Source organism: Orcinus orca, chromosome 21 (genome assembly GCF_937001465.1).
Source record: "Orcinus orca chromosome 21, mOrcOrc1.1, whole genome shotgun sequence".
Taxonomy (NCBI): domain Eukaryota; kingdom Metazoa; phylum Chordata; class Mammalia; order Artiodactyla; family Delphinidae; genus Orcinus; species Orcinus orca.
In genome coordinates, this window is record NC_064579.1 from 2,105,617 (window position 1) to 2,132,524 (window position 26,908).

A 26,908-nucleotide genomic window follows, 5' to 3' on the forward strand; every position below is an offset into this window, starting at 1 on the left:
AACAAGTGGGGCTACATCAAACTAAGAAACGACTGCACAGCAAAGGAACACATCAGCATGAAAAGGTAACCTATAGAATGGGAGAAAATATCTGCAAACCATATATTCGCTAAGAGGTTTCTCTTCAAAATATGCAAGGAACTCAGACAACTCAGTAGCAAAAAACCAAGTAACTCAATTAAAAATGGGCAAAGGATCTGAATAGATATGTTTCCAAGGAAGACAATCAGGTGGCCAGCAGGTAGATGAAAAGGTGCCCAACACCAGGGGATGCAAATCAAAACCACAATGAGGTAGCACCTCACGCTTATTAGGATGGTTGTCATAGAAAAGACAAGTGATAACAAGTGCTGATGAAGGTGTGGAGGAAGGGACCCCTTGTGCACTGCTGGTGGGAATGGAAATTGGTGCAGCTACTATGGAAATCAGTATGGAGAGTCCTCAAGAAATGAAAACTAGAACTACCATACGATCCAGCAATGCCACTTCTGGAAACGAAATAATTCTCTTGACGAGATATCTGTATCCCTATGTTCACTGCAGCATTATTTATAATACCCAAGACATGGAAACAACTTAAGCGTCTGTCGATAGATAAATGGATAAAGAAAATGTGATATATATGCAATGGAATATAATTCAGCCATAATGAATTCAGCTGAATATAATTCAACCATTTGCTGACAGGACAGCAAATGTCCTGTCATTTGCGACAACACAGATGAACCCAGAGGACATGATGCTTAGTGAAGTAAGCCAGATACAGAAAGACAAATACTGCATGATCTCACTTATAAGTGGAATCTAAAAAAAAAGAAAAGAAAAAGAAGTTGAGCTCATAGAAACAGAGAGTAGAGAAGTGGTTGCCAGGAGCTATAGGGGGCGGGGAAATAGGGAGAGGTTGGTAAAAGGGTATACATTTTGGGTTATAACACGAATAAGGTCAGAGGATCTCATGTAAAACGTGACTACAGTTGATAACACTGCTTTGTACATTGAAATTTGCTAAGAGAGTGAACTTAAATGTTCTCAGAAAAAGAAGAAGAGAAGAATACGAATAAGGAGAAGGAGAAGGAGGAAAAGAAAAGAAACAGAATGGAAAGCCTGGAGAGTGCAGCTGAAATGGATTAGATTAGATGAAGGGACATAAAAAACCATTATCAGAGCATGTTCAGAATTTCAGTTTTCTAGGAAAAGACCTGGGTCTGCCCACACCTCCTCCTGGAACTCTTCGTGGGCCACTGCCACAGTCCTAGTGTGTCTTGGCCACTGAAACAGTCTTAGTGTGTCTTGGCTGGTGACCTCAGAGCTGGACACACGATTCCTCCCTGAATGTCTGCAGAAGACAAGGCAGGGGTCTGAGGGGGGTCTGCCTGATGTAAACCCAACTTACTGTCACGGCAACCAAGGTTCAACCTCCCTGAGGATGACACAAGACGCCGTCTACACTCGGGGCCTCCTGATAAGCACGTGCGCCTGGATGCTGTATACACATGGGGGCTGGATGTCAGTTCTAGGGTATAATTCTGTCTTTATGTGTGCGGTTTAGATTGCTCTGGCGACGTCTTCCTAATGGTAACTGTGTAGCCACATCTTCAAAGCAGGGGTGAAAATCAGCACTGAGCCGGTGACAGACGCGATCAGAAAGAGCCAGAGGAAGATCCGGTCGAGAACTTGAGCTGCGAACTTCCAGTCTTGCACCACCTGCAAAAGAGAAAAAGACGCCTCCCATTCAGGATGCGGGGCAGCTGCTCTGAATTCATTTCAAGGGACTTCGGGAAGAGTCCTATTCAGATTTACAGCCCTGCAGTTTTCCAAACGCACCTGACACATCCCCTGCAATATAGGCTTCCTGGGACCTCACTGACCGTGCCCAAGAAAACAGCCCATAATTCAAGTTCATGGGAAAACACTTTCATCACCGTTGAGGATGTAAAATTGAAAGAACAGAATCATTGATGCGTTTGTAAACGTTACTGATTGAAATGGGAAAAGCCTGATTTTTACCCAAATAAAAAGCCAGCATCTCTTACTGTGATGCTTCCTGATATGACATAGGAAATAAATTACAAATTTATAAATTAAGAATTTTTGTGGTCACTTGACTCAGGACCTCTTTTCCTCCACTCCCCAGGTGGGTGGGTCTACAATGGACACTCCTGGAGGAGATGACAGGAACTGGTGAGGGAGAGAGGAGACCAAGTCCCTCTGGAGGAAGGGAGGCTGGGGAGACTGGGCAGTGGCCAGTGAGGGAAAGTTCAGAGCAGGACAAGCTGCAGGGTCGGCGGGGGTCGGGGGGAGCCTCAGAGACGGGGCCAGCAATCTTTCAAGGGAAAGTAAGTGTCCCATTTCCAGTACGTGGGGATTTGGTAAAGATGGAACCAAGCAGGACGCCTGCCGTTCTAGAAGGAACATAGAAGCTGATGCAGAACTTGAATGTATTTTGTGCACATAGAGGTTTAGAAATAAAACCTTGGGGAAAACCACGAAGAAGACAGATGAAAATGTTAAAAGTTTCAAACTTAAGTGGGGGATTATTAACAATGTGAATCATCTTAAATGTTTTGTATTTTCCAAATTCCCTATACTGATGATGTGTTACTTTTATAATTTTTAAAAAAGCTATTTAAATTTTTGTATTAGAATTTCTAAAAGGCACCAGGAACTATATTCAACATACTGTGATAAACCATAATGGAAAAGAATATGAAAAAGAATGTATATGTATGTATAACTGAGTCACTTTGCTGTACAGCAGAAATTAACACAACATTGTGAATCAACTATACTTCAATCAAAATAAAATTAAAAAAAGAATTTCTAAAAGATGTAAAGAAAGAAACAAACAAAAAACCCTTAAGCATAGCTGTAATGTTTTTTCTATAGCAGCATTTTTTCTAGTGCTGTTTAAAAATTTTTTCAGTGGATGAAAAAAATGACAAATTGTTAAGAGAGGAGAGATACTAGGCAGTGTCTACATGAAAAGTAGAGGGTATTTCTAAAAACCCTATTCTTTCATAAGTTTGTTTATGAGATCAGGATCTTGGCACTAATTTTTACTGATTTTAGAGTAAAATAATTGAACCCTATAAACTGGTGTAAGTATTAACTCATTTTAAGCAACAGACCTGTTTTTGTGCTGAGTATTTATATGTCAAATAATATTTTCCTTCCACGGGGGAAGGACCATGTAGAGGAGGGAGGGAAGACGGGGAGAAGAAAGATGAGGATTAACATTTATTTTTTTGTTTGTTTGCCTGTTTTTTTTTTTTTTTTTTTTTTGCCTCTCACTGTTGTGGCCCCTCCCGTTGTGGAGCACAGGCTCCGGACGCGCAGGCTCAGTGGCCATGGCTCACGGGCCCAGCCGCTCCACGGCATGTGGGATCTTCCCGGACCGGGGCACGAACTTGTGTCCCCTGCATTGGCAGGCGGACTCTCAACCACTGCGCCACCAGGGAAGCCCGAGGATTCACATTTATTGACTGCTTACATAATCATGAGACCACGTGCGCTGGGCACACAGTGCATGTTTTATACTTGATGTCACTAATTCCTCACAATAACCCTTCAAGGGAGGTTTCAGAAAACTGAAGTTCAGGTTAAGTAGCTTTTCTCAAGTCATAATGAACATGGGTAGCATCTGCATGCAGGATCGTTTTGAGTCTGAAATCCACACCCTCGTCACATTTCAAAAAATAAATCTGTTTAAATCTGTGAACTAAATACTTGTTGTTACACCATGTTTTTGTATAAATTTAGAAATTGATTCTTTCTGTTTTCTTTTTTCCAAATATGCTGAATAGAGATATCCATCATCCCACTAAAAGTGAGAGATAAATGACCAGAGACCAGGACAACCAACTTAAAATGTAGAATTGAATTATTTTAGATAGAATTAAGTCTACTTATAAGAAATAGTGCTTAATCTATAGTTGCTCCTCTTTTGCTCATTCTGTTTTTGTGAACTTCTCCCTGAAAATCCACACTGAAGTCTCTATTTTGTGTCAGGGCTTGTTTTAAGTTTTACGTGTGTCAAGCAGAGAGCTAATAAGGTCACATGTTAAACAAGGACGCATTTGCTGTAAACAGACGTTAAAATCTCAGTCCTGGCTTGCGGCGGTCCCCTCACCTGACTGATGAAATGCTCTTTCTTCACGTGGCTGGAAATGTATCTGATGGAATCCGCAGCCTTTTCCAGGAAAGCGACCAGAGCTTTTTCTCCATCGCTAATCTGCTTTTGTTTCCTTTTTTCGAGGACTTTACCTCCCACTGCTGGTTTACTCTCCTCTTTATCCGGGAAAGAGTAGCCATCCACGTGGTCCTTCATGCAAAGTAATTTAGGAAGTTTTTGCAGAAATAGCCGCTTAACCCAGGGGGCCATGGGGTGGTAAGTGGAGGGAGATCTGTGGTGGACGTTGATGACAAACACGGTGACGATGATGGACAGGGTGACAAAGACCATGATGAACAGGAGGTACTCGCCAATGAGCGGGATGACCTTGGAGGAGGACGGGATGATTTCTTCAATCACCAGGAGAAACACTGTCAGGGAAACCAAGACGGACGTGGATAAGGAGAGCTTCTCCCCCTCGTCAGAAGGCAAGTAGAAGACAAGCACTGTCAGAAAGGACAGCCCCAGGCAGGGGATGATGAGGAAGAGGGTGTAGAACAGGGGCAGGCGGCGCAGCACGAAGGAGTAGGTGATGAACGGGTACCGGTACGTGCCGTCTCTCCGGCTCCCCGCCGTGCCCTTGGCGTTGAGGATCTCCCACTCTCCGTTGTCGAAGAAGTCTTTTCTGTCCACGTTCTCGTCTATCAGGACGAGGTCAACCATGGTCCCGTCGTAAGTCCAGGATCCGAACTTCATGGAGCAGTTCTGCCTGTCGAATGGGAAGAAGGTGACGTCCATGGTGCAGGAGCTTTTGTAACTGGCGGGAGGCGTCCACACCACGGTCCCGTCGGATTTCACGATGGCCTTGGTCATGAGAGAGCCTTCGAACCGTCCGTCAGCGCTGTCGAAAAACGGTTCACCTGATGGTTAGTTGAACACATATTAACTTTTTTTTGTTTTTCCCACCGTCGTACTATTTGTATTTTATGACTTTCCTACCACAGGGTCAAACAATATTTCCAAAAGGAATAATTTTCTCGTTAAAGTTGTACCTTTCTCTTAATTATTTTGGCACAATCAGGTTTTTCTATTTCTTTTTTTTTTCTTTTTAATTAGTTAATTTATTTATTTTTGCTGTGTTGGGTCTTTGTTTCTGTGTGAGGGCTTTCTCTAGTTGTGGCAAGCGGGGGCCACTCTTCATCGCTGTGTGCGGGCCTCTCACTATTGCAGTCTCTCTTGTCGCGGAGCGCAGGCTCCAGACGCGCAGGCTCAGTAGTTGTGGCTCACGGGCCCAGTTGCTTCGCGGCATGTGGGATCCTCCCAGACCAGGGCTCGAACCCGTATCCCCTGCATTAGCAGGCAGATTCTCAACCACTGCGCCACCAGGGAAGCCCAGGCTTTTCTATTTCTACTCCTAATCCGACCACTGCACTTTTCTACTGTGATACTTACTTTTCAAAGAGAACTATGTCAGGAAGCCAGAGAGATTCTGACGGAACTTTAATTGAATGAATTCCACCGTATTCATCTGGATTCCAGCGTAATTTGTGGTCTGTCCATTCCTGTGTGAAATTAATATACTGTTCTGAAAATTTAAGGTATTAGAGTTTGGAATCTTCAAGTTTATGTTAATTTACTAATCCAGTGTTTTATTTTAAAAGGGAAATTCATCCACTTTAGACCTTATGACCCTCTCCGTGACTCAGGGCAGGTCAAGATACAGTTTGAGCCAGCCTGGTCTTTGATGGTGCCCAGACTCTCACACCTGTCCAGTCTGGGATTTCCAAAATTGCCGTATCTACCTCACAATCTAGAGGCTCAGCAGCAAACACCACTGATTCATGACCTATTTTCTCCTAAGGAACAAAAGAAAAGCAAAGATAGCTCTAACTCAGTTTATTCTAGGAGAGTTGGTCCAGTGATATTGTAATCTCATGATAATTGTATTGAGAGAAATGATTTTGAATATCAATCAAGAGTCTTGGACAAAGATGCATGCAACATGCTAATATGAAACTTCCAGTATCTGCTGACTACTCTTGAGGACATTATAACTTTTAGCCAATGAAAAAATATTTCCCAAGAATCTCCTTTTAAGCTCTAATCTGAATTTATTTTGCGAGTACCAAATCCAGTTTTAAATTGTATTCCTAATGTTGTTAGCCTCCAGATGCTTGCGTATTTTTCCCTGTAATAGAATGTGATCATTTAGCATGTTTTACAGGGGTTGGTGGATCCAGATTAACAAAACTGACCGTTAATTGATTGAATTATGAAGGATGATGTATGGATGACCCAGTTACAGCAGAAGTGGACTTAAAAAGATTTAGGATCTAGAATCTTATGAAATCTGACCTGAAAATTAATTATCCCACTGTCTGTCATGTGGACAGTTGAGGAATGATATAGGAGAATATTAAATGACATTTCAGGAAGTTGGGAGGGTATGCCCAGTGTGAGGCTTCCTGGAGCCCAGTAGTGCCAACTGTCATTAAAAATCAGGAGTCAGCAGATAGATGATTCACTAGATGGTAAAATATTGAAATATGCATGATGCCTGGAAAAGGACGGAACTATACACACCAGATGAGACATCGTCTCTCTTAGGCAATATTTGTGAGGCTTAATCCTTGAAAAACAAATTTTAAAAGATATGGGTCTTTAAAAGTCTACGCCCTAAAGGATTAAAAAAAAATTGCATGACCACTTATGGAAAACCATGCATATGAAGACTGACAGTTTAAGAACCCAAACTAATAAAGCATTTATCATGCTTGCTTGGTACTCACAAGCTTCTCTCTTCCTTCCTCTTCCTCTGCCCATTTTGAAAAGCAAATATAATTTCCTTCCTATGAATTATTTGTCTCCTGCTAAGGAGATTTCTACTACTGGCAGCAAGCCTGAATCCCAGAAATGCTGAAGGGAACTCAGAGCAACATTTATGGTTTGTTTTCACTTTTACATTTTAAAATTTTCCTTACAATAAAAGTCACTCTACAGTTCTACAGGCAAACAGTTGGATAATCACTAACGCCATAAAGATACCAGAATAGCTCTGCTGCCCCCAAATTTTCCTCGGGCTGCCCCTTTGTAATCAACCACTCCCATATCCCCAGTCCCTGGCAACCACTGCTCTATTTTCTGATCCTATAATTTTGCCTTTTCTAGAATGTCATATAATGGAATCATACTATAGGTAGCCATTCCATCCTGACCTCTTTTACTTATCAGAATACATTTTGGATTCTTCTAGGTTGTGTTAGTAGTTTGTTCATTTTTATATTAGTGAGAGGTATTCCACTGTATGAATATACCACAATTCTTTTTATCCATTTACCAGGTAAAATATCTGGATTCTTTTCAGTTTTTAATGATTATAAATAAAGCCACTATAAACATTTTGTAACTTTTTGGGTGAAAACCGTTCTTTTTTTTCTCTTGGGTAAATACCTAGGCGTGGGATGGCTGGGTCATAGAGTAAGTGTACGTTTAACTTAATATGATACACGCCGGAGAGACTGAATCATTTTGCATTCCCTCTAGCAATGCATGAGCATTCCAGCTGTTTGGCATCATCTCTAGTACTGGGTTTTGTCACATTTAAATGTTTAACTATATTATAATAGTTGTAAAGTAGTATCTCATTATGGTTTTTACTATGCATTTTCCTAATGACTAAATGATGTTGAGCATTTCTTCATGTGCTTACTTGCCGTCCATACATTTTATTTGGTGAAGTGGTTGCTAAATCTTTTGCACATTTTTTAAATGGGTTGTCTGTTTTCTTATTGCTGAGTTTTTAGTTCTTTATATATATGGAAAGTATATTTCTATATATAAAAATAGATCCCGAGCAGGGAGCGAGCTGCAGGCCCACAGGCGATGAGCCCCGGGGACAGACGTGCACTCGGGCAGACTGGCTGGAGCTGGGCTCTTACACTCTGGCTCCGTCTTTAAAAATCAGTGTTAAGTGAGCACAGTTAGGAGTCCAAACCCACAATTCCTCCGCTTGGAACCTAAAGATCTGGAACTCAAATTGCCTGCTTCTGGAATTCAGTCTTCTGTCTTCTGCAGGCACTGCCCGTGTTTACCTAAGCCCTGCTGTACAGCCAAGGAGGAAGCGGGGGAGCTCACATTCTGGGGGCACATCCCAGCAAACGCACACCGGCCACACAGACTGTGCTCAGGGAAGTGGGCCAAGCCCCAGAGGGAGAGACTGTTCAGTCAGAAAGATTTGTCTCGCTCACCGGACAGCAAGATGAACAGCTGTGGCCAGAGACAGCACAGAGACAGTGCTTTAGGACGCTCACAATTTGGGGGGAATTAATTCATTCCACAAATATGCGAGGCTTATACCAGCACTGAGCAGGGCCGCCTTGCCCTCCTGGCCTGGGGCTGTCTCAGACAAGGACGAGTAAACTAACTGGCAAACCATCACCACACCCTGTGGTTATTGCCATGAAGGGCGTGCTTTGGGTGTGAAGATGCAGGACAGTGAGTGGACAGGGAAGGAGGTTCGGATTTGACGACATCGCAGCTGAAGCAGAGGGTAGGAAGGGGCAGTGGGTGCTGTGGAGGGCAGGTCTGCTTTGGACGCTGTTGCAGGATGAACAGCAGACGTGAGTGGATGGATGAATGAGGGACACGTCTCAATCCTCGAGGAGGATATAAAGACAGCTCCAGTGGATTCAGGGTGTGCTCTTGACCAGTAAAGGAAAAGGGGCAGGTGGGACTCGCGGTCATTGCCGCTTACTTGGGGGTACCTGAGAGAGAGAGAGAAAGAGGGAGGCAGCACTGAATTAGAGTTCCACCCCTGCACTCTTTTTTTTTTTTTTTTTTTTTTTTGCAGTACGCGGGCCTCTCCCTGCTGTGGCCTCTCTCCCGTTGCGGAGCACAGGCTCCGGACGCGCAGGCTCAGCGGCCACGGCTCATGGGCCCAGCCGCTCTGCGGCATGTGGGATCTTCCCAGACCGGGGCACGAACCCGTGTCCCCAGCATCGGGGGGCGGACTCCCAACCACTGAGCCACCAGGGGAGCCCCGGGGAGCCCCCTGCACTGTTCTTTACTAGCTGTGCTCCTCTGCGGGGTTAAGGGAGCCATTCCTCACCATCTTGGGGTCCTTCTGATGCTAGACCTGGGGAATCGGAGATGCTCTCCCCCGGGATGTGCCCATCAGAGCGGCTCACAGAATTCCCAGCAGGTTGTGGTCCACCATGATGCTGGCTGAGCCCCACAACCCAGGGCCACTGCTCGTCTTAGGGTCAGCTGGGTCAAGGTGAGGATTCAGAGCCCAAATCCCCGGTCCTGCTCTCTAAGGAGCTGTGAGGCTTTCTGGTCACTTCCCTGCTCTCTCTGAAACCGTGGAGGCATTTGAAGATTGATCTCCTGTCTCCACCTTCTTAAAGCAGTAGATTAGAAACAATACCCAGTGTTCATGGAGCATGTCCTGGCCAAGATTCCCAAAGCCCTGTACAAACATCAGCTCCACTCTGCAGCAGTCCCGGGCTTGAGAGCTTGTTATTATAGGAAACAGGGGAGCGCAGGGTAGGTCAGGGCCAAATACCAAAGTTAATCTCTGACTGAGAAAAAAAATGGAAACATACTCCCAGTCTAGCTCTCTTAATTCTGAAAAGTGCAACTTCAAATCCATATCACATATATTCCCTTAAAACTGTCTTTTCTTACATATATTACCTGAAACATCACCCATAAGTGTCGAGATATTACCAAATTTCATTTAAACCTAAATCATAAGACTTTTTTAAACTATGTCATGACTTCTTTATAATAAATAAATTCTTCTAATTATTCTTAATAATTAGAAAAAATATTATTATAATAATTAGTAATTCTTAATCCCAAGACCAAAAGATAGTAAGGAACAAATATTCCTTGCTGGTGATTGGCAACCTCTGGGACACCCTTGGGATCTTCAGTTATCTCAAAGTCAGGTGTGAAATTCCTAAAACTGAATTAATGTAGATTCACTTTAAAGACAGCAACATGACATCTTATATGTCTCATATTCCCATGATATCTATGAGTTGTCGAGGCCAAGAAATGGGCTTTGTCATTAAGGATGAGAAAGCCTCCAAAGGTGGCACCAGGAAATGACATGTATTGAGTCCCCACTACGTGCCAGACCATGTAGGAGTCACATTCATGCACACAATCCCGTTTAACCTCCCAGCGACACTGTGAGCTAGGCATTGTCTCTATTTGCTAGATGAAGAGACTGAGGGTCAGAGAGGGGAAGTGACCTGCTCAAGTTTATACAGCGAGATTTTGGATTCCTGACTCACTCTGCTTAAATCCACGTGAATCAGAAGACCACACGGGTCTCCTCTGCTAAGGTCAGAGTGAGGCTGTAGAAAAGGAAGGAAAATAAGATGGTGAGGGAGGTCTGAGGTAAATTCCTAGATGTACAAGTGCCATTACAGGTTGTGGAAGGCTTTGGGAACGTGGCCCGGACCTTACGGCAAGGCCGTCCTTTCCTTGGGTTTGTTATGAAATAAACCAGCTTCTTGGTTTTCTCCTGCAAGCCAGCTGCAGGGATTTATCCAATGAGGCCTTCATCATGTTTCTGAACTTTTTGTTGATCTAAAACAGGAATCAGCTGTTGGAGAAACAACACCAGTCTAAGGCGTTGGCCTGGGCAGAGATTAAGGAAGCTTTGTTTCCCCTGGGGCCATCATGGGGCTAGGATAGCAGCCGGCTCTCAGCGACAGTGAATCTTACTGGTTCATTGGAGTATGCCTCCAGCGGTGCAAGCCCAGTGCCCTCCACCATCCCTGGCACGTAGTAGGTGCTCAGGAAGTGCTAGTTGAGTGAATATACTTGACATCTGTCGTCAGAGTGATTATTCACACGATAACATCTAGGCAAAGGGCCAACCCTCCTGTCATTAAAGAAGGGATATTTTCATCTTTCATTCCTTTTTGGGTACCTACGGTGCAGTTTTCCTAACCTTGACAACGACGAAGCAGAATCTGAGCGGCTAGGGAAGTGAGTATTTCTCACGGAGTTTTAGTGAGTTAATAATCTATTTATGATTTATATGGTCTTGAATACTCTCTGGAAGTACAAAGGAGGAAGACAAATGAGTTTGCAAAATAAAATCAGTAACATAAAAATAGCTTCACGTAGAGGACTTTTTCAGGATGTCACTAAATTTGTGCTTGTAAAGGTCTGTGGTTGAGAGGATAGAAGAGAAATGTCTAGATATATCAGATGAGAATGAAGGAAATAGAAGACACAGCAGAGGAATTGGGTAAACAAACAAAAAGAACCAAGCATCTCAGTTGCATATGCTATCAGGAGACATGCTTTTGGTCCAAGTAGGTAGAATTTTATTCTCTCTGTGGAAATGAACTAGGGAGCATTTTTCAGTGTCTGAGAGGGCAATCACAAAAGAGGAAGGTTTGGTCATTTTTGTCTTTATTTTGACTGAGGTAGACAGGGATGATTGGAAAGAGTTTCCTATAAGTTTGCTCTGGTGTGAGAGCTTTGGGAAGTCGTGTTATTGAGAAGCCTATTCAGGTGGGTCACAATTTCTCCACTTTTATGGCTTGTAGAACTTCTACTGATCCTGCAAGAGCCAGTTTAAATGTCTCCTCCCCTTGGAAGCCTTCCCTGATTTACTCCCTGTTTCATTGTCATTATTGTAATGACCCAGTTCCTTATGTATATACTTTCCTTATGGTGTTTATATTACAGTAGTTATTTTTTACACAACTAACACCAGATCCTCTCCTTGAAGCAGGGCTGTTTTGTGCTCTGTACATCCAGGATCTAGCAGAGTACCTGGCCCTTAGCAGCCTCTCAGTAAACCCTGTGGAATGAATGGAAGGTGGAGCGAACCCTAGCCTCATTCTGTCCCACATGTCTTTCTAGACCAACTCCATGAGACATCCCAGAGGTTGAGGAATCGAAGCCTTAGAAGGCCAGGATTAGGAACCGGACTCTACAGGGACAGCCCTGAGAGGAGCGCCAGACGTCTCCCGTCAGCTCCCTCCAGTTTGAAGAAGAATATGGTTTCTTTATACAAGCCAGGCTGCACCTGATAGTGTGTAACCCGAGGCAAGTCACTCCAGTCCTCCAATCCTCAGTCTTCTCATCTGCAAGGTGGGAATAATAACAGGCCTGTCTCAGGAGGTGGCTGTGAGAATTGAATTCATTCATTCCTGTGACACAAGCGGCAGAGTGACTGGGCACTTGGCAGGCGCTCAATAAATCAGTATTGTTGTTGGCTACTCTGAAACTGACATCTGTGTAAAACACTAAAATGGTAGTTTTGTTTTGTTTTGTTTTGTTTTTTGCGGTATGCAGGCCTCTCACTGCTGTGGCCTCTCCCGTTGCAGAGCACAGGCTCCGGATGCGCAGGCCCAGCAGCCATGGCTCACGGGCCCAGCCGTTCCGCGGCATGTGGGATCTTCCCGGACTGGGGCACGACCCCGTGTCACCTGCATCGGCAGGCGGACTCTCAACCACTGCGTCACCAGGGAAGCCCAGTAGTTTTTTTTAAACATCAATTTTATCTTCTTTTTATCATCCCTTCTGTCCTTTCTTTTACCTTTTTTAGTTTTAAAAAGCTTTAAAAAAAAGTATAAAAGTAACATTACGGTGGAGCTCCAAAGCCTCCTCTTCCATGCAGCCTTCCCTGCCTGCCACCCAGGCCATAGATTCTCCTTTCTTTTTTGTTGCCATATTGTTTGCGCCACAACATAGCCCTTATTGATTAATACCTATTGTGACGTTCCCGCTCCAAATCCAACCTGTGTGAGTGCAATAGTTTCCTAATACTCTCGGTGGTTTCTCCCATTTTGGATCCTCCTCTAATTTAGAAACAGGTCTTGATGTTTTGTGCGAAGCTGGATGTGCAGACAAGGCCCTAACTGGGGAAAGCTGGTTCCAGCCAGGTGAGGCAGACTCTTCAGTCTCTGGTAACGGGGGTAATGATACCTGCTCTGCTAATTCAGAGAGGTTGAGAAATGTAAGTGGATAAGAGCCATGACAACCCATTGCAAATTAATGCAATGAAACCATGTTACTCTCGTTACTTCTATGACATGGGAACCAAAGTCCCCAGCTGGCTTTTCTAAGTGTCAGCTAGCAAGCCCCCACCTCCCCCTGGAGATTTCTCTTGCTCTGTTTTGGGTGTTGGGGGTTTTCAGGTGTTGGTTCTGTCTTGCCCTGGAGGCTCCCACCAGGCCACCGTGATTCTGGGGCATAGGTTTGCGAGAGGTCATTTCCAAAGTACAGCTAGAAACCAAGGAGCAGTGGTTTCTTCCCTTCGTGTCTGACATTGTTCTCTTTGGCTGAAATGACTCCCTATTTCCAAAATCTCAAGAAAAGTGAGAAATCCTTACTATCTCAAAGGCCAAGGGTCCTGGGCCACTGTTTTAAGTGTAAGAGCTTAGCCTCAAGGGGCAGCTGGAGGAGGTGTGTGTGAATCAGTGAGCGTCTGTTCGTTTGTTTTATTTTTGCCAAATTCCCAAGCCTATTTACACTTTAACAGAAAAGTTTTTCTTCTCTTCCCTGAAAGCTCAAATACAGGACTTCTTACTGATTTTTATGAACTCAAAATACCTCCAAATTCCACTTTAGAAAGTGCAAAAGTAGGATAAGTTCTGAGGAATGAGATAGGTATATCGAAAAATACATTTATTTAAATTGTATTTTTATATCTACATTCCTAGCTTATTATTTTCTCCTGGGCATTTTTATTTGCAAGTAAAAAACTATGCAGATCCATTTCATAACATGCTAACATACCTACCAAGAAAAGACTCAGAGAACTAGAAACTAGTAAAATTTATAATGATTATCCAACTCTGATCAAAGTTTTTGGGTAGGAGAAATTTGATGACACCAGATGAAGTCTAGGGAATGTCCTTACAGTCTCTTTTATCCATTGTTCCTTATAAACAAACCATTAGCAGAAAGACCTGATCAAGTCTACTAAACCTGAATAGATAACTAATTCATTTCAACATAAACAAGTGAAAACTATTATGTTTGTACATTAAAATTAAGTGAGATAATTAACATATCCCCACTGGGAAGATTTAAATCTCTGGGAGATGAGGCAACATCCCGTAAAAAACCCAATAATTGCTAACAAAAATAAATAAGCAATTAAATCAACCTTCTCACCTCCTATCAAGGAAGTGCCAATATTTTCTCCTTTACACGACATATGCAAACTTGAATGGTAATTATTTCCTGGCAACTCCAGAAAGAGCAGGAAACAGGCTATGGCCAAGCTAGGAGCTGAAAACAATTCACATGCTTTTCTAGTCATATCAGGAAGACGGAGGTTCATCATTTTGACTTGGGCTTCACCTTGTTCTGAAGTTGGTGGTGAGTGGCCTCTGTCATTCCCTGTTTTCTCTTTCTAGGGAACAACATTAGGGGAAGGGTCATCCCAGGGACGGCCAGGGGGGAAGAGGGAGAATTTAACATCCCTGATTTTCTTATCCAGTTGTGGTAGCTTAAATGAGGGTAAGTTGCACCCTGACACCTTTCCCCCCTTTCTGCAAGTAGCCCAGGGACCAGTGCCCTGGACTCAGTGTCAGAGTCACCCTCCTACCTGCCCACTCCAGAAGCAAGAAGACAGAGCAAGGTGTGCCTACGAGCTTCCAGACTGACCTCTGACTCGTGCAGAAGAGAATACAAAGAATAAACCCTTCCCCAAACACTCCCAAATATCTCTCTGAAGAACTCAATATGCTCTTTAAAATAATTATTTTTCAACGGGAGCCTTTCTCAGTAGAAAAGAATGGAAACAATTGTGGGGGGAGCTACAGTCCTTGGACTGACAGTTACCTGTTTGAGCCACACGTTTGTTGTCATCAGCTGATTCTTTTCATCCTAAGAGAATGAAAATTAAATTCAAATTAAGTGAAACTACAGCAAAGGAAACCATAAACAAGACCAAAAGACAACCCTCAGAATGAGAGAAAATATTTGCAAATGAAGCAACTGACAAAGGATTAGTCTCCAAAATTTATAAGCAGCTCATGCAGCTCAATAACAAAAAAATAAACACCCCAATCCAAAAATGGGCAGAAGACCTAAATAGACATTTCTCCAAAGAAGATATGCAGACTGCCAACAAACACATGAAAGAATGCTCAACATCATTAATCATTAGAGAAATGCAGATCAAAACTACAATGAGATATCATCTCACACCAGTCTGAATGGCCATCATCAAAAAATCTAGAAACAATAAATGCTGGAGAGGGTGTGGAGAAAAGGGAACCCTCTTGCACTGCTGGTGGGAATGTGAATTGGTACAGCCACTATGGAGAACAGTATGGAGGTTCCTTAAAAAACTACATATAGAACTACCATATGACCCAGCAATCCCACTACTGGGCATATACCCTGAGAAAACCATAATTCAAAAAGAGTCATGTAGCAAAATATTCATTGCAGCTCTATTTACAATAGCACAGAGATGGAAACAACCTAAGAGCCCATCATCGGATGAATGGATAAAGAAGATGTGGCACATATATACAATGGAATATTACTCAGCCATAAAAAGAAACGAAATTGAGCTATTTGTAATGAGGTGGATAGACCTAGAGTCTGTCATACAGAGTGAAGTAAGTCAGAAAGAGAAAGGCAAATACCGTATGCTAACACATATATATGGAATTTAAGAAAAAAAAATGTCATGAAGAACCTAGGAGTAAGACAGGAATAAAGACACAGACCTACTAGAGAATGGACTTGAGGATATGGGGAGGGGGAAGGGTAAGCTGTGACAAAGTGAGAGAGTGGCATGGACATATATACACTACCAAGCGTAAGGTAGATAGCTAGTGGGAAGCAGCCGCATAGCACAGGGAGATCAGCTCGGTGCTTTGTGACCACCTGGAGGGATGGGATAGGGAGGGTGGGAGGGAGACGCAAGAGGGAAGAGATATGGGGATATATGTATGTATATGTATAACTGATTCACTTTGTTATAAAGCAGAAACTAAAAAAATTAAGTGAAACTGTGTGTTGGATTTTTCTTTTTGTCCGAGACTTCCTGAGTCTTACCTTTGAGGGGTCCAAAGTGAAAAGGATTCTCAACTGAAGAGCAGTTAAATGGCATTGAGACCCTAAAGCATTATGCATATTTTACTTAAAATGAAAAACAATAATTAGAGCAAGTAGTAGTTCACTGTGGTGATATTTATATAAAATTGCATAACCGAAGGCTTTGTAAGGGTGTGAAGTAGAATGAAGTATTAGCTAAATGGGAGATGGGCTTTGCATGATTTTCTAGAAGGAATCCTGGGCGATGAGTCAGCTGGGGGGGGATGCGTGTGTGCACTTGTAGTGGGGTGGAGATTTGGGCAATGGCGGAGGATTATTCTGTGACTTTGGGGACCACGGCAGAATGATTCTGCAGAATCGGGGTTGTTGAAGTTCATGGATTTCCCCAGGGACATCATGGCAGTAATGTGAGCCCGACAGGAAAATTAGTAGAGAATGTTAAGGTGTGGTGTGTCAGGGAAAGGTATGGGGTCCTGAGGGGATCCGGGAGGGGATGGGGTCACCCAGGCACTCACTCTGGTGCTGTCACCATCTGCTGTCCCTCCCCGCAAGCAGCCCTGCCAGCCCTGGCTCAGCCCCCCCTCTGCAGCCCAGCCCCTCACCCTGATGCTCACCCTGGGGGCTCCAGCAGAACTGCCAAGGGTGATGCCCTCCTAGCAGGCACATCCCACCCCCCCAGAGGAAAACGTCCCTCCTCCACGCCACCCACACCCCACCAACAGTGTTGCAATGAAAATGACGTTCTCATTCTTTCCGTGGGTCATTTCACTGGCTTCTTGGGGCAGGTTTTATTTTTAAAACTGAAATGGCAGACATGTGGAAAGAAAACAAAATCAAATTTTAGCCTCGAGAATGGGCGAAGGAATGCATGTTCTCTGCAGCTGAGGGCCGAAGATTACTCACCACATCTACCAGCTGAGATATTTTCAACCCAAAATATACTTTTATGGTGTCATTAGATTGTAATACAGGGCGAACCCATTTCTGGTAACCTTGGAATAAATGTCTGAGCAGCGCATCTTCTTCTTCGGCTATGGGCCTGAATCCTGCAGCAGCTGTAAGACATGAGGGGACCCGAATTAACCGGGGAGGCGGGACGGCTGGGCCCACATTCTCCAGTGGGACATCGTGTATTTCTAAACAGCCTGATTCAGCAGAGGCAGGGTTGAGACTACAAGGGTTCTCTCTAAACACTCTCCTTACCCACCCCAGCTCCCTCCCCAAACGCACCGCTCAAGGTAGACTCTCATTCTACTTCTTTAATGTTGTATCTGTATGAGGTGACGGATGGTCACTAAACTTATTGTGGTGAAATCCTTTCATGATGCATGTAAGTCAGATCATTATGCTGTGCCTCCTAAATTTCCACAGGGCTGTATGTCAATTACATCCCAATAAAACTGGAAGAAAAAAATAAAAGTAGAGTCTATACCCAGAGCTTTGCCTTCTTACAGGGCTTTCTCATCAAGAGGTCAACACCTCCTGATGGAGGTGGTCTCTGCTTGCTTGCACTGTCCATCACTGCACCTGGTCTGGCCCCTTCACATCCCTGATCACAATTTGTCATGCATTTGTCCCTGTGTGTCCTCCCCTTGGGTGCCACGATGGCAGGCACAGTATCTGTGCTATTTGGTGATGTTCAGCCAGCACCTAGCACGGTGTCCGGGCACAGCAGTAGCTCATTTGATGTCTACTTAATGAATGAACCAAAGAAGGGAGAGCCAGGACATTTTCCATACGTTCAGCAGACGTTCACAGAACACCTACCACATGCCCCGCCGGTTCCCTCCCTTCCTCCTGGGGAAGTCCTCCCTTACGAAGAGCCTCCCTGGCCAAGAACCAGGTTCTAACAACAACTCTTTTCCTCCCCAAGTGTACAAAAGCCTAAGAAACACCCTAATTTCAAGCTTTAACACTCAAGTTGAAGAAATGGTTTAGGAACGTGGTCTAGAGGTAAGTTTTGTTTCTTTTCAGTGCTATGCTATCCAATTTCAAACCAGGAAGCTCTTTGTTGTTTTAGATATGGCCCCTTTTTTCCTCTGTCCAGCACCCTCTGAAATCCTACAATGACTCATTCTGCACCATCCGCTTTCCCACAGAAAACCTCTTCTTCCCACTGAGAGACGCACGTGGCTGGCAAGGTCACATGCAAGACACACCCCCACGTTTACCCAGTGAAAACCCAGAGAGTCTTAGTGGGAAGAAAAGCAAAATCGCACACATGCTCCACGTGTGCATGAGACCTTCACTTTACTGGGGAGCCATGATTCAAAATGTAATTCAGAATGCTCCTCCTGGGGTGAGCAGGGCGCTGCGTGCCGTGGCTGCCTCCACCCTTTCTCTTCCGCTCTAGAAAGCTGGTGAAGATGAAGATGCTGAGGAGTGGTAGAGATGTAACTTTACGTCTGTGCTTATTTACTCAAAAGCCTAACGGTTCTCAGACTTCGATACTTCAACTACTCTTAGCCAGCAGAGAGGCATCAGGAAGCAGGTCAGCGGGTGGCAGCCAGGACAGCCCTCTGTACAGGCCCCAAAACCTTCCTGGAAATGTGGGCAGTGGGAGGATAGGGAACTGAAATTCCCCGAAGCCTTTGAGGGAATAGGCTGAACTTCCCGAATTCCCTACCCACACCTGGGCTTAGCTTCCTAAGCAGCACGGCAGCTCTGACGGCTTCCAGCTCCTCCAGGGGTACCACCCTGATCTCAGACTCCATCATCTCCCTCTTGGCTTCGTGCGCTGCCTCCTAATTGCTTCACTCTTGCCCCTTTTATAGTCCATTTTCCAGCAGCTAGACCATTGCTTAAAAGCAGAAGAGGATTATGTCAGTTTCCTGCTCAAACCACCCCCATGGTTTCCCCTCAAACTTAGAAAAACACCCCCAGTTCTTACCACGGCCTCCCAGGCCCTAGAGGGTGCCCACCCTCTCCCACTCTGGCCTTGCCCCTCGTCCCCAGGCCTGAGCCCGTCTGCACTTTTCAGAACTTGCCCGGGAAGCTCCTGCCCTAGGGAGCCCTGCCTTGCTGACGTCTCCTCCTGAAGAGGTCACTGAGGTTACACCATCTACGGATCCTTGCGCACACTGCGTATGTACTTCATGTACTGTACCTTTAAATGTGGGTGCCTTATCCCGCATCGGAGCTCTTGATGGTGCGGTGTGTGCTTCTGTTTATCGTCCGGCTCCCCTACAGCACGCCGGCGCTCAGGACAGTGCCGGCACTGTGGCTGCCGAGCTGATAGCAGCGCAGTTAGTTGCCATGTGTTTGCCGAGTAGCCTTGGAGAGTTTGGGCCGGAGCCGGACCCCCAGGAGAAGGAGAAGCAGGGGGCCCGCGGCCGTCCCCCACGCCCGCCGTCCGCGTCCCTGCGCAGGCAGCCCCTCCCCTAAGGAGGAAAACGCTGTGTGCTGGGCTCTGCGCTGGGCCTGCAAGTACCTGCCTACCAGCTACTCGACCTTCTTCCCTGTACAGATGCTAAACGGTGCCAGCTTAAACCCTCCCCTCGTGGCTCCCCTACAGCCAGGACGCTGTGACCTTCCTAAATCCCTGTGTCCCAGCTCAGTCCATGAGAACAAGTCACTGAGGACAACATCTCATAATGGTGGAGGTACACCAGGAAGGCTGAGGACAACGGCACGATGTCTAAACACACACACACACCACACACACCACATACACCACATATAACACACACACCACATACAACACACTACACACCACACACACACACCCCCATACACATAACACACACCACATACAACACACTACACACACACCACACACACACACCATACACATAACACACACACCACATACAACACATACAACACACCACACACACCCCATACACATAACACACACACACACCACATACAACACACACCCCACACACAACACACACAACACACACTACACACCACACACTACACACCACACACACACCACACACTACACACCACACACACACACCCCCATACACATAACACACACACACACACCACATACACCACATACAACACACCACACACACACACACCATACACATAACACACACACCACATACAACACACACCACACACACCACATACAACACACCACACACACCACACACACACACCACACACTACACACCACACACCACACACACACCACACACTACACACCACACACACACCCCGTACACATAACACACACACACACCACACACTACACACCACACACACACACCATACACATAATACACACACCACATACAACACACCACATACTACACACCACACACACACCACACACTACACACCACACACACACCCCATACACATAACACACACACACACACACACACACACACACACACACACACACACACCGTGGGCTTATTATCTGGGACAGCCCTGCATTATCATCATTTTGGACATGTGAGAAGGATCCTGAGACTGCACCTTGGACCTTCCTTCCTGGCAGGATAACTTTACTGTCAGTTTGGAGGCAGTGGGAGTTGCATGTTGTGAAGGATCTCCTAAGACTATGACCTGACCTCCCCAGCCCCTGCCACCCCCTCACCAGCGTCCAGAGGGAAGCAAGCAGATCTGCTCTCAGAGACCCGTGTGTTTGTTTTGACCCTGTTGCCCATGTCAGAGGGTGAGCTGCCATCTGAGTCAAGGAGGAAAAGGCCTAGCTCTGTGCTGGCTCTTACGGACTGGATGTGTGTCCCTTCAAATCCATATGTTGAAGCCCTAACCCCCAGCGTGACTGCATTTGGAGACAGGGCCTCAAAAGAGGCAATTAAGGTTCAATCAGGTCATCAGGGTGGGGCCCTAGTCCAATAGGATTGCGGTCCTCATAAGAGGAGGAAGAGAAACCAGAGATCTCTCCCCAAGCAAGCTCAGAGGAAAGGCCATGTGAGGACACAGCCAGGAGGCAGCAGTTTACAAGCCAGGAGGAGAGCCCTCACCAGAAACCGAGTTTGCTGGCACCTTGATCATGGGCTTCTAGCCTCCAGAACTGTGAGAAAATAAATTTCTGTTAAGTCACCCAGTCTGTGGTATTTTGTTGTGGTAGTCTGAGCTGGCTAGTACAAATCTGCATTGCCTAAAACAGACCTTACCAAAAAAGAAAAGAAAAAGGCCAAAGGTTGAATGTTTTCTGCCTAATATCTTCCCCAAAATAGAAGCTGAAGTCACTGATGTTATTGGAGCAGATGTAGAGACAGGCCCAGAACTGCTTCTGGTTTGTTTTTCTTGTAAAATAGAATGTTATGAGGAAGGGCAAGGGCTTCCATGTTGATTCTTTGAGGCTAAGGCCTCAGTAAACATTAGATGACTTTAAGTGAATGGGTGAATGAATGAATAAATGCACAAAAGGCTATAACGGCACTTTCTGTGCACAGGAGACCGGCTCACGGCTCCAGAGGATGTGGAACCACAGATGTTCTCAGGATTTCCAGAACAAGTGGTCTCTTAAGAAATAAATGGATTCCTTCTAAAATATGACACAAATGAACATATCTACAAAACAGAAACAGACTCACAGACATAGAGAACAGACTTGTGGTTGCCAAGGTGGGTGGGTAGGGGAGGGGTGGAGTGGGAGTTTGGGGTTAGCAGATGCAAACTATGATATATAGGATGGATAAACAACAAGGTCCTACTGTAGAGCACAGGGAACTATATTCAATATCCTGGGATAAACCATAGTGGAAAAGAACATGAAAAAGAATATATACATATATAACTGAATCACTTTGCTGTGCAGCAGAAATTAACACAACATTGTAAACCAACTATACTTCAGTAAAATTTAAAAAATACATTAAGAAAAGAAAAAAGTGGATTCCTGAAAAGTTGTGTGTAAACCAAAATTTTGCTAATGGACTTCTATTTCAACTTAATTAGACAAGACCACTATTCTAAGATACATCTCAATGATTCACTGACGAGTCAGGAAACTGCTCTTGGAAGATGAGTGAGTCTCCCACCCCCCTCTGCCATGGGGCTTTGCAGTCCCCAAAGTCAGCTTCCTAGGGGAGGGACGGGAGGACATTTGTACTCGTAAATAATTTCAGCATTAATTAAAGAGGAAGAAAAGAGAAATGATAAAGACGTGAAGACGACAGAGCCAGAAGGGACTTTTATGGTGATGTGAGCCCCTCATTTTATGGGTGCAGACCCAGGGGACCTGCGAGGGGTCACCCAGCGAATGGGGGTGCGGGCTGGTCTTCTGAATCCCAAGCATCCATCTTTCCACCGTCCCATGAAGTTCACTGAGGATTGAGGAGGAAAAACACTGTTCCCTCCACCATGGTCTTACTGCCACATAAAAACTGTTCCAACAATTCACTTCTATGAACACATATTGGTTGTTACTGCTCTTTCTGCTGCTGTGTTGTTAGCACTGTATTCTCCAAACTGTTGCTTCAAGCTGTCTATCACGGGGAAGAATGGTGCTCTAAAACCAGGTCCCGGGTAGTATTTCTTTGGTCAAGGGGAGACACTCGACCCTGCTGAGGGTGTTCTGTAATCACCCACCCCGCCTCCCCGGAATCTCCCTCTGCTGCAGGTGGCACCTGGCAGGCTGCTTTGCTGCGGGGTTTGTTGGGGGGACTCTTGAACAGGCACTGCTCTGGGGTCACTCTCTGGGGAGGGGGACGTCCAGTGCTTTACAGTCACAGAGCAGAGCCACCCTGCTTCAGACCAGACAAGGGTCTCCCCGCATTTCCCTGCAGCCCCTCCGCAAAACACACACACACAACACACACTAGGTCTAACGCACATCTTCAGAGGATGTGTGCTGCCTGTTAGAGATGCTTTTCACCATCTCTTTTGGTAAAAAAGGAATTTTTGTTTCTTCCTGAAACATCTTTCTCCCCCTTTCTTCTCGTCTCCCTACTTAATTTTTAAATCTTTTTTTGCTTCTGTGCTGTGCTGCTTGGAAGATCTTAGATCTCCAAAGAGGGATTGAACCAGTGCCCTCCGCAGTGAGAGCACAGAGTCCTAACCACTGGACCACCAGGGCAGTCCCATCCCTACTTAATCTTTGTCTCATTTTTCTTTGTCAAAATCTTTCGCTTGGAGGGGCTTCCCTGGTGGCGCAGTGGTTGAGAGTCCGCCTGCCGATGCAGGGGACACGGGTTCGTGCCCCGGTCCGGGAGGATCCCACATGCCACGGAGCAGCTGGGCCCGTGAGCCATGGCCGCTGGGCCTGCGCATCCGGAGCCTGTGCTCCGCAACGGGAGAGGCCACAACAGTGAGAGGCCCGCGTACCGCAAAAAAAAAAAAAAAAAAAAAAAAAAAATCTTTCGCTTGGGACCAGACAAGCGGCCCCGCAGGCAGAGGGCAAGAAGAGGGAGAGACAGACAGCAAATGTGTACAGACGGACAGACAGACAGAGATGCAGTGCCCTGCCTGATTCTAGTGATTTCCTCCACGTGGAACTGGCTGGGGCAGAGCTGCAGGAGGTTGCGCTGCTCTTGGCTCAGGACCCCGAGTCTCCTGCCAAACTCATCACTCGTTAGAACGAGGGTCCAATGAATATTTATTCAACGTTGAGAGGCCCTGGACTCAGACCCAGAGACGAGAGGTCTGGTCCTGATTCCAGGCTGTGTGATCTCAAGTAAGACCTTTAACCTCTCCCAGTGAAAATAGGGAGCGGTGATGGGGAAGGTCCAGCCACTCACACGCCCAGTGCTTCTAGGTTCTTTACGTCCATGAGACAGCCACAAACGTGACCTCTTAATGCCATATCTGCTGTTCCAAAGATACACAGAGAGCTCAAGATTGAGATGCGCCCTTGATTCGAGAACAGCCCTTCACACCTGGCTGCAGCAGAGAAGGCGTCCAGGTAACGGTGACCAAAGCTACCCCGGGACTAGACACTCCGTGGGAGGAGCTTAGGGCTCTCTCGACCCCAGTGAGTGGAATCACGACAGATTTGGATGGGGCGCCGAGAAACAGCTTGAGACAAATTTTTTCTTTGAACCCACGACTTGAGTTTCCGGTTCTTTATTCTTCGTGCTCCTGTGTCCTTACCTTTCTTCAGATGCTCAGACCCTCTGCTCTCTCCTCACCCCCATATCAACAACTGCTTTCAGCAAAATTTTGACAAACTCTCTTATACCAAAGTATAAATAATTGATAAAACTTAATAGATGATAAAAATACAATAAACTAGTGAATATAACAAAAAAGAAGCAGACTCACAGATATAGAGAACAAACTAGTGGTCACCAGTGGGGACAGGGGAGGGGTATCATGGGGTAGGGGATTAAGATGAATAAACTATTAGGTATAAAATAAGCTACAAGGATATATTGTACAACACGGGGAATATAGCCAACATTTTATAGTAGCTATAAATGGATTATAACCTTTAAAAATTGTGAATCACTATATTGTACATCTAAAAGTTACATAATATTATGAAACAACACTACTTCAATTAAAAAAACTTAATGGATGAAACTTCCCATGATTATTTACGACTTTATTGAAAACAATACCATTGTTTATCCTCAGCTAGGAGAGTAAAGAAGTAATTGAAGAATTTCAAACCTCAGCAAGTATGGTTGGGAGAGGCGTATTTTTTGTTTGACACTTTTTGGTATATTTGGGGTTTGCCTTTCATTATCATCACCTCGTCCAAAAAAAATCATACCACAAATAGCCTCTTCTGCCGACATGCAGAGCTAGCCCTCAGGGTGGACTCAAATAATAAATATTTCATGGCTTCCTGCTAGCATGAGATCTCTTAAAACAACCTTGTTTTATTCCTCCTTGCATCCCACATACTGGAACGATTACTACAATATGGTAGATCTTCAATAAATATTTTTTGAATGAATAACACACGTCCTCAGGTGGTAAGAGTGATGGGAAGATGAAGAAGACACAGTCCCTATTTCTGGGAGCAGACACAAAGCATGGCCATGACAATGATCCTGCCACCAAAACCAGAAATGCAGAGATGAGGGCTTGTCCCTTGTAATTTGAAAAAGGTAGTCTTGTGTAACAAAAAGAAACTGTTTTCTTTACAATGAGTAGTCAAGTTAAAGAACTTAAGGAAAGGTGGTGCAGATGTAAAACTAGCAATCGGCTCCAGTGGATCTAGAACCACTGACAAATTCCAGAGTTACTGCCGGTTACTACATGGATTTGTATAGATCAGTGATGGATGTATACAGCTCAGTCTACATTCCCAAACCCTTGCAGCCCACACGGGGAAGACGTGTGACCAGGCCCTCCTCCGATTCCAACTTTCTGTGTAACTTACAACGCACAGAGGAGGGGTCAGAGGTGAGCCAGAGGGTTCGCGCTAACTGCCCCTGCTAACCAGGGGGTGGTTTCCCTGTGGGCAGAATGGTAGGAATCAATTCTTTCATAGGAAATAGGATGCTCTCGTAATTAAGGCAGAAAAACACCAGACATTAATTGTACAGAAACTGATTATTATTTTCATGATTAATTGATGTTAAAACACACAGAAGTTGATTATTATTTTTATGATTGGCAAGTTGCACTTAAGACTTTGCAGAGACCAAATTTAATGATATTTGAAAGTGGGTTTGCCACTCTCTGCACTTAGAAGTGACTGTGTGTTTCTGAGCCCCAGGTACGTAGCAAAGGCTACATTTTTGAAGATATAATGACATTCAGGTGTGTATGCCTCACAGCCTTATGACTTTTAATTCCAGGATTTATTTCAGGACTTGGGCAAATCTATCTCAGTGCCTCTGGTTCTCTATCTGAAAATTACAATAATTAGATGTGGCAAAAATACTAGTGACAAATAAATACAAATTGCTAAAGAAATAACACTGTTTTCCCACCATCTGGCTCCTGGCTCTATATGGTTTCTGGTGTCATGGAAGAGCGTTCTGTTCTTAAGTTACAGGAAAAGTGAAATGATTCCAAAACCCAGAAAACTGGCAGGTGACAATGACAATTTTTCCCTAAACTTTTCAGTTATTTTCTCCCTCTTTCCTTTTCACTCTCTCTCTCTCCTTTTATTTGCCCCCATTCTTTATTAAGAACCCTCTATTTTCTGGTGGATAATAGTCACAGAAGACTCACACAGGTTCATAGACGTTTGATATATATTTCATTTAATTCTGTTGTACATACATACTAAATGTACCTACATACACAAATTTATGAAAATATTTCTATGTCTACATGATATTTTGGATAATTATCTGCACACAGATATAGTGATTGTTAATAGATAGGATATTAAAATGTTGATATAGTCAATTCCTATGCTAAATATTTTAATAGTTCTCTGAGTACCATTCAGTGCATTTGGTAAGATTTTCCCTGCTTTTATATCTCTGTACCAAGCTGATAACGATTCAAAAGGAATAACGCAATAAATGACAAAAGCATAAACATTATGGAATTCATAGATATGATTTCTTTAGCAATATACGGATTTCAAAGACTTACTCATCGGAGCCACATTCTAGAGGTTATCCTAAAGATACCTACACATTACATTTTGTAATTCTAACATTATCAGCACTAACAGTGATCAAGTTTTCACTTATTTTAGCTTGAGCTTACCTGAGCTGGTGACACGGAGGGCGCTGAGCAGCAGGATAAAGTCTGCCAGCATCATGATGTCAGCTTGAGAACGATAATTCCTTCCTTTGTAACAACAGGGTATTTCCATCGGAAAGGACAAGAAAATGCAGTGCTTCAAAGTTCAGAGCAGAACCCGGGGAAAGTGGACACCTGGAGAGGGTAAAATGG

General features: G+C 44.6%; 1 protein-coding gene across 1 annotated transcript; it reads right to left on the reverse strand.

The window, feature by feature from the left end:
- Positions 1-1,258: 1,258 nt before the first annotated feature.
- On the reverse strand, positions 1,259-26,908 carry CHRNB3 (cholinergic receptor nicotinic beta 3 subunit). The gene is made up of 6 exons (XM_004285071.2): positions 26,720-26,908; positions 17,072-17,223; positions 14,939-14,983; positions 5,564-5,673; positions 4,130-5,012; positions 1,259-1,704 (listed from the first exon to the last, which is right to left on the reverse strand). Exons 1-6 carry the CDS (start codon positions 26,826-26,828, stop codon positions 1,570-1,572), a joined length of 1,434 nt encoding a protein of 477 aa, XP_004285119.2. The 5' UTR covers positions 26,829-26,908; the 3' UTR covers positions 1,259-1,569.